This window comes from Microtus oregoni, unplaced genomic scaffold, assembly GCF_018167655.1.
Source record: "Microtus oregoni isolate MIOR12 unplaced genomic scaffold, Mior012 000008F_ref0000371, whole genome shotgun sequence".
Classification (NCBI taxonomy): domain Eukaryota; kingdom Metazoa; phylum Chordata; class Mammalia; order Rodentia; family Cricetidae; genus Microtus; species Microtus oregoni.
The window spans coordinates 25,038,807-25,051,617 of record NW_024543067.1 but is presented as its reverse complement, the minus strand read 5'-3'; the positions used below and the strand labels follow the sequence as shown (position 1 = coordinate 25,051,617).

Genomic DNA, 12,811 nt, shown 5'->3' with positions numbered 1-12,811 from the left:
GTGCAGTAGGATCAAAAACCCACTGCGATTGTTCTTGAGTTCTCAGTATTCCTCATTGTCCACTATGTTCAGCTAGTCCAGATTTATCCCATGCTTTTTCAGACCTAGGCCAGCTGGCCTTGGTTAGTTCCCGATAGAACATCCCCATTGTCTCAGTGTGTGGGTGCACCCCTCGTGGTCCTGAGTTCCTTGCTCGTTCTCCGTCTCCTTCTGCTCCTGATTTGGACCTTGAGATTTCTGTCCGGTGCTCCCATGTGGGTCTCTGTCTCTGTCTCCTTTCATCACCTGATGAAGGTTAATATTCAAGAGGATGCCTGTGTGTTTGTCTTTGGATTCACCTTCTTATTTAGCTTCTCTAGGAACATGAATTATAAGCTCAATGTCCTTTATTTATGGCTAGAAACCAAATATGAGTGAGTACATCCCATGTTCCTCTTTTTGGGTCTGGCTTACCTCACTCAAGATAGTGTTTTCTATTTCCATCCATTTGTATGCAAAATTCAAGAAGTCCTTGTTTTTTACTGCTGAGTAATACTCTAATATGTATATATTCCATACTTTCTTCATCCATTCTTCCGTTGAAAGGCATCTAGGTTGTTTCCAGGTTCTGACTATTACAAACAATGCTGCCATGAACATAGTTGAGCATATACTTTTGTTGTATGATAGGGCCTCTCTTGGGTATATTCCCAAGAGTGATATTGCTGGATCCAGGGATAGGTTGATCCCGAATTTCCTGAGAAACCAAAACACTGCTTTCCAGAGTGGTTGCACAAGTTTGCATTCCCACCAGCAATGGGTGAGTGTACCCCTTTCTCCAGCAAAGGCTATCATTGGTGTTTTTTATTTTAGCCATTCTGACAGGTGTAAGGTGGTATCTTAAAGTTGTCTTGATTTGCATTTCCCTGATCGCTAAGGAAGTTGAGCATGACCTTAAGTGTCTTTTGGCCATTTGAAGTTCTTCTGTTGAGAATTCTCTGTTCAGCTCAATGCCCCATTTTATAATTGGGTTGATTAGCCTTTTACGGTCTAGTTTCTTGATTTCTTTATATATTTTGGAGATGAGACCTTTGTCAGTTGCGGGGTTGGTGAAAATCTCCCAGTAAGTGGGTTGCCTTTTTGTCTTAGTGACAGTGTCCTTTGCTTTACAGAAGCTTCTCAGCCTCAGGAGGTCCCATTTATTCAATGATGCCCTTAGTGTCTGTGCTGCTGGGGTTATACGTAGGAAGTGGTCTCCTGTGCCCATGTGCTGTAGAGTACTTCCCACTTTCTCTTCTATCAGGTTCAGTGTGTTCAGACTGATACTGAGGTCTTTAATCCATTTGGACTTGAGTTTTGTGCATGGTGATAGATATGGATCTAGTTTCATTCTTCTACAGATTGACATCCAGTTTTGCCAGCACAATTTGTTGAAGATGCTCTCTTTTTTCCATTGTATACTTTTAGCTCCTTTATCGAAAATCAGGTGTTCATAGGTTTGTGGGTTAAAGTCAGGGTCTTCTATTCGATTCTATTGGTCGACTTCTCTGTTTTTATGCCAATACCAAGCTGTTTTCAATACTGTAGCTCTGTAATAGAGTTTGAAGTCAGGGATGGTAATGCCTCCAGAAGATCCTTTATTGTATAAGATTGTTTTGGCTATCCTGGGTTTTTGTTTTTCCATATAAAGTTGATTATTGTCTTCTCCAGATCTGTGAAGAATTTTGATGGGATTTTGATGGGGATTGCATTGAATCTATAGATTGCTTTTGGTAGAATTGCCATTTTTACTATGTTGATCCTCCCAATCCAAGAGCAAGGGAGGTCCTTCCATTTTCTGGTGTCCTCTTCAATTTCTTTCTTCAATGCCTTATAGTTCTTGTCAAATAGATCTTTCACTTCCTTGGTCAGAGTTACCCCAAGATATTTTATGCTATTTGTGGCTATCGTGAAAGGTGATGCTTCTCTGATTTCCCTCCCTGCTTCCTTATCCTTAGTTTATAGGAAGGCAACTGATTTTTTGGAGTTGATCTTGTATCCTGCCACATTACTAAAGGTGTTTATCAGCTGTAGGAGTTCTTTGGTAGAATTTTTGGGGTCGCTTATGTATACTATCATATCATCTGCAAATAACGAAAGCTTAACTTCTTCCTTTCCAATACAAATCCCCTTGATCTCCTTATGTTGTCTTATTGCTATTGCTAGAACTTCAAGCACTATATTGAAGAGGTATGGAGAGAGTGGACATCCTTGTCGTGTTCCTGATTTTAGTGGGATGGCTTTAAGTTTTTCTCCGTTTAATTTAATGTTAGCTGTCGGCTTGCTGTAAATAGCTTTTATTATATTTAGGTAGGACCCTTATATCCCTATTCTCTCCAAGACCTTTATCATAAAGGGGTGTTGAATTTTGTCGAATGCTTTTTCAGCATCTAATGAAATGATCATATGGTTGTTTTCTTTCAGTTTATTTATATGGTGGATTACATTGATAGATTTTCGTATGTTGAACCAGCCCTGCATCTCTGGGATGAAGCCTACTTGATCATAATGGATAATTTTTCTAATGTGTTCTTGGATTCGGTTTGCCAGTATTTTATTGAGAATTTTTGCGTCAATATTCATGAGTAAGATAGGCCTGTAATTCTCTTTCTTGGTTGGGTCTTTGTGTGGTTTTGGTATCAGGGTAACTGTAGCTTCATAAAAGGAGTTTGGCAATGACTCTTCTGTTTCTATATTGTGAAATACATTAAGGAGTATAGGTATTAGTTCTTCTTGGAAGTTCTGGTAGAATTCTGCATTGAAACGATCTGGTCCTGGGCTGTTTTTCGAGGGGAGATTTTTGATAACCATTCTACTTCTTCGCGAGTAACAGGTCTATTTAGATCATTCACCTGGTCTTGGTTTAGCTTTGGTATATGGTACTTATTTTAAAAAAATGTCCATTTCTTTTGTATTTTCCAGTTTTGTGGCATACAGGCTTTTGTAGTAAGATCTAATGATTCTCCGAATTTCCTCTGTGTCTGTGGTTATGTCCCCCTTTTCATTTCTGATCTTATTAATTTGCGAGTTCTCTCTCTGTCGTTTAATTAGTTTGGATAGGGGTTTGTTGATCTTGTTGATTTTCTCCAAGAACCAGCTTTTTGTTTCATTGATTCTTTGGACTGTTTTCTGTGTTTCTATTTTGTTGATTTCATCCCTCAGTTTTATTATTTCCAGTCTTCTACTTCTCCTGGGCGCATCTGCTTCTTTTTTTTTCTAGTGCTTTCAGGTGTGTTGTTAAGTCCCCAATGTATGCATTCTCTGTTTTCTTTAAGTGGGCACTTAGTGCTATGAACTTTCCTCTTAGCACTGCTTTCATTGTGTCCCATAGGTTTGAGTATGTTGTCCCTTTATTTTCATTAAATTCAAGGAAGACTTTAATTTCTTTCTTGATTTCTTTCTTGACCCAGGTGTGGTTCAGTAGTTGACTGTTCAGTTTCCATGAGTTTGTCGGTTTTTTGGGGGTAGCGTGGTTGTTGCCTTCTAACTTTAATCTGTGGTGATCTGATAAGACACAGGTGGTTACTAATATTTTTTTGTAACTGTGTAAGTTAGCTTTGCTACCGAGTATGTGGTCAATTTTCGAGAAGGTTCCATGAGCTGCAGAGAAGAAGGTATATTCTTTCCTATTTGGGTGGAATGTTCTATAGATGTCTGTTAAGTCCATTTGCTTCATTACCTCCAATAATTCTCTTAATTCTCTATTAGGTTTCTGTCTGATTGACCTGTCCCTTGGAGAGAGAGGTGTGTTGAAGTCTCCTACTACTAGTGTGTGTGGTTTGATGTCTGCCTTCAGTTCTAGTAATATTTCTTTTACATAATTAGGTGCTTTTATATTGGGGGCGTAGATATTCAGGATTGAGACGTCATCCTGATGAATTGTTCCTGTTATGAGTAAAAAGTGACCATCTCGGTCTCTTCTGATTGATTTTAGTTTGAAGTCAGTTTTGTTAGAAATTAGTATGGCCACACCTGCTTTTTTCTTAGGTCCATTTGCTTGATAAGCCTTTTCTCAACCCTTTACTCTTGAGTAGGTGCCTGTCTTTGTAGTTGAGATGTGTTTCTTGCAAACAGCAGAATGTTGGATCCTGTTTTCGTATCCAATCTTTTAGCCTGTGCCTTTTTATAGGTGAATTGAGCCCATTAATATTAAGTGATATTAATGACCAGTGGTTGTTTACTCCAGTTATTCTTATTGCTTTTGGTAGTAGAGATTGTGTGTCTCCCTTCTTTGAGATGTGCTGGTGAAGGGTCACTAGATGCCTGGGTTATTGTAGGCAGTGTTGACAGTGTTGGATTCCTTGGGTTGCGATTTTCCTTCTATTACTTTCTATAGGGCTGGATTTGTGGCTACGTATTGTTTAAATTTGTTCTTATCCTGGAATGTCTTGTTTTCTCCATTGATAATGAACGATAGCTTGGCTGGGTATAGTAGTTTGGGTTTGCATCCATGGTCTCTTAGCTTCTGCAGTACATCTATCTAGGACCTTCTGGCTTTCATAGTTTCCATAGAGAAGTCAGGTGTAAGTCTGATCGGTTTACCTTTATAAGTTACTTGCCCTTTTTCCTTTGCAGCTCTTAATATTCTTTCTTTAACCTGTATATTTTGTGTTTTGATTATTATATGGCGAGGAGATGTTTTTCTTTGATCCAGTCTGTTTGGTGTTCTGTATGCTTCTTGAATATTTAAATGAATATCTTTAAGTTGGGAAAGTTTTCTTCCATAATTTTGTTGAAAATATTTTCTGGGCCTTTGAGCTGTGACTCTTCTCCTTCTTCTATTCCTATTATTCTTAGGTTTGGTTTTTTTATTGTGTCCCATATTTCCTGAATGTTTTGTGTTGAGAATTTGTTGGCTTTGCTGTTTTCTTTCATCTGTTTGTTTATTTTCTCTATGGTGTCCTCAGCATCTGAGATTCTTTCTTGTATTCTATTGATTATGCTTGTTTCTGTAGACTCTGCTCGTTGACCTAGATTTTCCATATCCAGCTGGTCCTCCGTTTGTATTTTCTTCCTTGCCTTCATTTCAGTTTTCAGTTCTTGAACTGTTTCCATTACCTGTTTGATCGTTTTTTCTTGGTTTCCCAGGGTATCATGTACGTATTTACTCATTTCTTCAAACTTTTTGTTATACTTCTCATCCATTTCTATAAGGGCATTTTTTACATGTTGTTTAAGGGACTCTATTGCCTTCATAAACTCAATTTTTTCCACTTCTTCTGTGTTAGGTTGTTCAAATACTTCTGTTGTAAAATCATTTGGTTCTGGTGTTTTCATGTTGTTTTTCAGATTATTGGGTGAATTCTTGCCTTGGCGCCTGCCCATTTACTCCTATTGATCCTATCTAATGGGTCTTTTAAGAACCGGATCAGGTTTCCCTGCTGGCCAAAGGCTCTGCTTACAAAATGCCCTCGCTCTGTTTCCTGGTTCCTGCCGCAGAACCAGAAGACCCCTCCGAAGGGTCTTCAGGACAGGACCAGGCTCCCCATGTGCCAGTGACCTGGCCAACCAAAGGCCTACCTCTTTGATTTAATTGTAGTAGGGCGATCTGCTCTCCTTATTGCAAGCCTGTCCCCGCTGCTTGGGTCTGCCACTGCGCCGGTCCCCCAAAGCCTCTTCCTGAATGCGGTGTCACGCTGCCGCTTCTGGCCGCCGTGCCGCCTGGCCTCTGTGCTGCCTCTGTGCGTCTGGCCACCGCACCGCCTCTGTGTGTCTGGCACCGCCTCTGTGCGTCTCTAAGTGGCAGCTTTTAAATTCTTATCCAGTACTATGTTGACACGTGTGACTCCAGGTGGAACCGACCTGAGGTAGCAGGTATGACAAGACTCCATTACAACTTGTTGACAGACTCATTTCTTCTCAGCCATTGGCCTGTGTGTTGCTGAGAAGGGAGGGTGCTCAGGACTCAGGGTTTGCAACTCTGTATCCGTGTACACTGAGCATGCTTCACTGCTTGCTGGTTTTGGCCCAGCCCCACCTGCTGTACATAACCAGAAATAGCCCATTTTCAGTTTCATTGTGAACAGGTGTTTACAATAAAGAGTTTGCACCTGGAGGCTTACTTATGATGAATAGAGACAGCAGTTACTCCATCAGGCTTTTGCAAAGCAGCATGAGAGTCTCAAATTTTTTCTAGATACTATTTCAGAACAATTGGAAAATGACTATGTAACATTCTCGTTGAAAATGGCTTATGTTTAACTATATGTTTATGTATTTGTTTCCCTTTCTTCCTCTAGAATTGGGTTGATAAAGCTGAAAAGCAAGTTCTTCTCTCTGATACCCTCGACCTGTCTGAACTTTTCCATCCAGACACATTCCTTAACGCACTTCGCCAGGAAACTGCGAGGTAGTCAGAATGAATACCTTATTTTCCCTGGGGATAGTTATGTTTTACCTATTCACCTCTAGTGTCCTGATTGTCAAGAATAAATTTATTCTCGAAACCTATGTAAGTTTTTATTACTTCTCCTCATAGCTTGTCTTTAATAACAGTCAGCTTTTAATTTAAATATCATTGCTTTATTAGAATTGGAAATTTTTAAAATTCCTAACTTTGGTCATTTTTTTAATCCAGACTTGCACTGTCCATAATAGTAGCCAATGGTCTATTTAAGCATAAACTATTGAGTAAGGGGTTTACTTTCTTGGGCATATTAGCCAAACTCACAGTGTTCGCTAACCACAAGTGGCTGGTGGTTACCTCCTTTGACTACATGAAAAAATGATTTTGGATCCCTCAGGAGACTGCTCTGGCTAGCTTTCATGGTGAACAGAGCTGATGGTTAAGGTCAAGTTTGTCTTGGTGCCAGTGTCAGCTCATGGTGTGTATTTAGACCTTGTTAGTAATAGAGTGTAAGGAAAGAAGATTGCTAGAATATTCTGAGGAAGATGTAGAAGTTTAGTTCTGGGGACTGGTATTTGTTTTTACTCAGGATATTTTGTTCACTCAATAAAAACTTAATATCTTTTATGTGTTAAGAGTTGAGGGCCATGATCAAAATGGATAATGTAAAAAAAGGTCAAAGGTCCTCCACCTAAAAACTTGTAATCTCAAATGAATATTGGCACTTAAGCAATTAATGTTAAAATTGTAGGTATTATACTTAATTTTGTGGCTCTTTTTTTGTATTTGGTTATAAAAAAAGTCATTGAAAATAGCTATATTGTTACTTTATTTCCTAAGAACACTGAGGTGTGTTTGGGGTTTGATGCTAGGAATTGAATACCCTGCCCCAGCCCCACCCTCCAGCCTTATGCTTGCTATGCACATGATCCATTCCTAGCCCTGTACGTGTGAGTCAGGGCTCATGACATTTGATTCTGCTCTGCTTTTACAGGGCGATGGGCTGCTCTGTGGATAGCCTTAAATTTGTAGCATCCTGGAAAGGCCGACTTCAAGAAGCAAAGCTGCAGATTAAGGTACTGATTTGGGATGTTTAACTTTCAAATGCATCACTGAGCTGAAATGAGCACCTATGCTTATGATGTAAGATCAGCAGAGTTCAGCCATAGATTACAGTCTAATTATGTAAGATTTAACATGAAAGACCTTATAATAAGGTGTATGTGATGTAATATAGAACTTTAATTATGCTATATTTTTAAAAAGCAAACTCCAGTTTGTGCTATTTAAAAGTGCCAAGGACAACGGCACGGGGTTTTGATCCTACTTAATGTGCTGGCTTTGTGGGAGCTTAGCCAGTTTGGATGTTCACCTTCCTAGATATGGACAGAGTGGGGAGGACCTAGGACTTACCACAGGGCAGGGAACCCTGACTGCTCTGTGGACTGGAGAGGGAGGGGCAGAGGAATGGGGGGAGGGGGAGAAGGGTGGGAGGAGGGGGAGGGAAATGGGAGGCTGGGAGGAGGTGGAAACTTGTTTTTTGTTTATGTTTTTTTAAAAAAAAATAAAAAAAGTGTACTTCTCAGTCATAAGCACACAGAGGTAATGAGAATACTCGAGTGAGCAGATAGCGCCCTCTAGGTCAACTCCATGTGAAGCAGCTCCCGTTGGCTGTGCCCTAAAGCACTGCAGTCTTCCGTGCAGCAGCTCATGCTGTAGCTGAGACTTTCTTTACCATGTGGTCTCTGTATAGCGTTCCTAGAGAGAAAAACCAATGACAGACGAAAGCAGGTAACAAGCTGAGTCTAAGGTCATGTGTTAGAGAAGAAATCTATTCATAATGGAAACAGCTTTAGGACTGCTGTTTATTAAGCTGTGGCAGCTGAGACAGTAGGCTGTTGCTGTGAGGAAAGGCAGACGGATGGAATATAGTGAAATAATATCCCATACCCGAAACAGACCTGTTCCTAAAGAGAAACACACTACACAACATTGTCTCCTACAAACTTCATCCCAAGAACTGCTTAATCAAGTAGGAGAATATTAAAAATATATTTTTCAAGTAACTTTATGTTTGGCATTAGACTTCATCCTTGGCTACAGATTGGATATGATGGTAAAATTAATAAGTTGATTCTGGAAGCATAAAAGGTGATGTCTAGAAATAAAATTAAAGGAAAATATATTTAGGAGTTCCAAAGAAAAATAAAAGCTTTAAAGGAACAGAAAGGACTCGAAACTCATCAGTGGAAGTAGACGAAAGAGCAGACTAGAAACCCCTTAAAATCAATGCTTAAATAGTTTGTGCAGTAGTAGGTACAGCACATTGCCTTTCTGTATGCAGGTGGGAAATAAAATAAATAAATTATACAATTGCTAATTGCATCCATAAACAGTAAAACTACTCCCTAAGTGTGTACAGACATGTAAGTCACACTTCAATAGCTTCCCTTGTTTCCCGCATACATGAATGAGATAATAGAATGGATTCAATTATCTAGAAAGCACTGTAAAGTCCTCTGATCAGAATTATCCATACAAGTTCTGCTTACTTGGTCTCACATCAGGGGCATGTTATAATTTACGTTCCCAGATGACTGACATTGGCTAAAACTTGCTGAACATTTCCTGAGTATCATGCAGTTTCACACATTAATGCCAGGTTGGCACCCAAGGGTCTGTCATCATTCCTACCTTCCTTTGGTAGCACATTTGTTTAGCCATTTTTCAGGCAAAACCAACCCAGATTTAATACTGCCTCTTCTTGTGTTTTTCCCTGGGTTGTAAAAATTCTGCTTTGATACTTCAGGATTGAGTCTCTGTCCTATGGAGGCTGACTCATTGTCCCAGTAAGGTGTGACTGGAAGTTGGGCCATTTGTCTGGAGAACTGTCATGTGACCCATAGCAGTTCCTCAGCCATAGGGTAATGTTTGGGTCTAAGTGTTGAACTCTGGATGCAGCTGGTCCAAGGGGAGATTTTATTGGTAACCCTCTACTCTCTGGTGTCCAAGGGGAGATTTACTGGTAACCCTCTACTCCCTGGTGTCCAAGGGGAGATTTTACTGGTAACCCTCTACTCCCTGGTGTCCAAGGGGAGATTTACTGGTAACCCTCTACTCCCTGGTGTCCAAGGGGAGATTTACTGGTAACCCTCACTCCCTGGTGTCCAAGGGGAGATTTTATTAGTAACCCTCTACTCCTTGGTATCCAAGGGGAGATTTTACTGGTAACCCTCTACTCCCTGGTGTCCAAGGGGAGATTTTACTGGTAACCCTCTACTCCCTGGTGTCCAAGGGGAGATTTACTGGTAACCCTCTACTCCCTGGTGTCCAAGGGGAGATTTACTGGTAACCCTCTACTCCCTGGTATCCAAGGGGAGATTTACTGGTAACCCTCTACTCCCTGGTGTCCAAGGGGAGATTTTATTGGTAACCCTCTACTCCCTGGTGTCCAAGGGGAGATTTACTGGTAACCCTCTACTCCCTGGTGTCCAAGGGGAGATTTACTGGTAACCCTCTACTCCCTGGTATCCAAGGGGAGATTTACTGGTAACCCTCTACTCCCTGGTGTCCAAGGGGAGATTTTATTGGTAACCCTCTACTCCCTGGTGTCCAAGGGGAGATTTTATTGGTAACCCTCTTCTCCCTGGTGTCCAAGGGGGGATTTTACTGGTAACCCCCTACTCCTTGGTGTATAGGAGCTTTCACGGCAGTCATTTCAGGTCGCTATTCTTCGTACATTATAAAGAAGAGAAAATAAAACACGGGCAAAAACACCTAAATAAACATTTTCCAAAAAAAGTTGTACAAGTAGCCATCAATTGAAGGGGTGACCTCCATCTTCAGTTATGGAGGAAGAGAAGACCTCAAGCACAAGACACACGTCCTCGTACCATCAGGATGCCTAGCAGATAGTGACTCTCAGTGTGACCAGGTGCTCACTGCTGCCACCAGTGTCCACCATGCAGGAGAGTGCCCTACCACATGTGCTAGCTAGCCTGTGTCTTCTACTGAGTGTGTATAACTTTTGCACTATTGTAAAGGAATTTGAAGTTCAATCCTCTCAAGTGAAGCTTCTGGTCAGTTGTTGAAACTTGAAACCATTGTGTAAGTTGTGGTGGCATCATGAATACGTCGTGAGACAGCAAACTTTTGACAGCTGTGGACGTAAGCTATTGCTCAGCCTGCTGCCGTCAGCTTAGCAGTTAGCACTGCAGAAGAGAGAAGATGGCTTCCAAGGAACTGTAGCTAACGTTACTCCAAGAGCCATGTTTGTACTTCAGATGTCCTCAGTTTACACTAAAGCTACCTTACACTGTATAAAACTTTCTGCTTTACTCTCTCAACTCCACACAGCAGGGCAAATAAAAAGACATGTAGGGACCACCTGTTCATTTTCTCGTTAGGCTTCTCTCCCCTACTTTCTGGAAGAGACTTGATTTGACTTTATGTCTTTATATTTCTTTTAACCTAATGCCAGGACATCTGCAGTTATGTAGTGTATGACATTTGTAAGCGTTTTCTAGAATGTTAGCTAAAAAGTAAGAACTTTGTCTCAAAGAGAGTTCACAGTGAACACTGATTCAGATTTCCTGTGTTCTCCAAATAAAAGGCCCCAATCTGTTTTCACAGCATTTGGGATACTGGGCCTTTGATCTTATGGTCCAACTGTGTATGCCTGGCACTTCAGAATTTAATATTCTATAACACTTTTTACTTGTCTGTGGCAGATCAGTGGTTTGTTACTGGAAGGATGCAGCTTTGACGGCAATCACCTTTCAGAAAACCAGCATGATTCTCCCAGTGTGTCGACAGTTCTCCCTTGCTTTATGGGCTGGACTCCACAGGTGAGCATCTGGATAGACAGCTTCTAATATCATCCATTCACTCTTGGATTTTACTTTTCCATAGATAGTCATAGCTTGTGGTTTTGATTTGCTCTCCCATTTTACCTGTACTTAACAAATTTGTAGTTAATACATTTTGAAGAGGTAAAGATTTTTAAACCATTTTGTTTTGGAAACAGTTTTCTATAAAGTGTGTGTGATTAGAGCAAACTCCTGAGCTTCAGAATAGGGTCACAGTGTGGCGTGAGTCCTCTCTGCAGGCCCCTTAGACCAGGGCATGGTTTCATGGTTACATGGCTCCAGGTAAGTGATGTGAGCCACACAGGTCAAGGCCTTCCCGCTATCCAGCACTGTAAGTAGCCAGGTGTGCCGTTGGAGTATGGTGTGGCTGCTGCTGTTCTGGATATTTGAACTCTGAAACGTGGATCACGGGATGGAGCCATAGAGAGGGCAGAAGAGTCAGAAATACTGATAGAGAGGTGCACAGGAAGGAGTAGGAGGGACTTGGAGATTCATGGTTCTTTTGGCTTGGTACGAGTGGAAAGACACTTCTCTTGCTGGGTCAGCCAAAAAGGAAGGTCAGCTGGTTGCTTCTTGGCTTCTCTGATCTAGCAGGTTTTCACCCCAATATCTGACTCTTGAGTCTTATTGGTAAATAGAATAACTTAGATAAAAACAATAGACTGCCAGTTGGTGGTGGTGCTGGGGGAGGCTCAGGAGATGTGGCCTTGGTGGAGGAAGCAGTCACTGGGGTGGGCTGGAGGTTTAAACGTGATATGTCAGTCTCAGTTTGCATTCCCTCTTCCTACGATAGTTCCAAATGTTAACTTCTCGTCTTCCATGTCTTACAGTCACCATGTCTCCATTCTGCCACCATGGGCTTTTATTGTGGAACCATCAGCCCAAATACTCCCTTCCTTCTATAAATTTCCTGAGTCATAGTGCTTTGTCCCAGCAACTGGAAAGTAACTCCTACACTGCCCTGGGTCAGGTGATAATGTGTCTCAGAGGCCTGGCCCCACACCATGACATCATGCTCCTGGTAGCCAGATAATTTTTTTTAAGTGATTGAGCGTTTTATTCTTCAGTGGTTCTGGATGAGGCATCTCTGAAGCCTAAGACTGAAAATGTATGCATAAACAGACTGTAATTCTCCACCCAGTGAACTGCCAAACTCAGTTCACTACAGGAAAGATGTGTTTTCTCATTAGGAAATGCCACAATGAAGTTTCAGTTCTACTTTTTACAAAGTTCAAAAGCATCTGGGTGTTTGAACATAAAATTTGAAACTGTAACAGTAATTAGCCACCACTGTTCAGAGAGCCAAAAGAGCAAGCTGTCTGTGAGGCTTCCCACCCATGGATGTTTATTTCCCCAGTGTCAGGATGACTTTCAGAGAAAGAATCGAGATCAGAGAATATTTGTCTGTTTTCAGAAATTTGTATCAAAAGGTGCTAATTGTGTGTTCCATGGTTTTTTTATCTTCGGTTGTGAATGTTCAAAGTTGCATGCTCTTTGCCAAGGGTTTTACCGTATAAAGTTGTATATGAGCCTGATGAATTCTATGAGTCTAAGTCATGTAGATTTCTCCTTTTCTGGG

The 12,811-nt window shown here is 41.1% G+C and overlaps 1 protein-coding gene across 1 annotated transcript in view; it reads left to right on the top strand.

The window, feature by feature from the left end:
• Dync2h1 (dynein cytoplasmic 2 heavy chain 1) overlaps positions 1 to 12,811 on the top strand; it is a 225,006-nt gene that overhangs the window by 200,277 nt on the left and 11,918 nt on the right. The window contains exons 87-89 of the mRNA XM_041657101.1: positions 6,258 to 6,367; positions 7,359 to 7,440; positions 11,095 to 11,211. Coding sequence (XP_041513035.1) covers positions 6,258 to 6,367; positions 7,359 to 7,440; positions 11,095 to 11,211 — 309 coding nt within the window. The remainder of the gene's footprint in view (positions 1 to 6,257; positions 6,368 to 7,358; positions 7,441 to 11,094; positions 11,212 to 12,811) is intronic.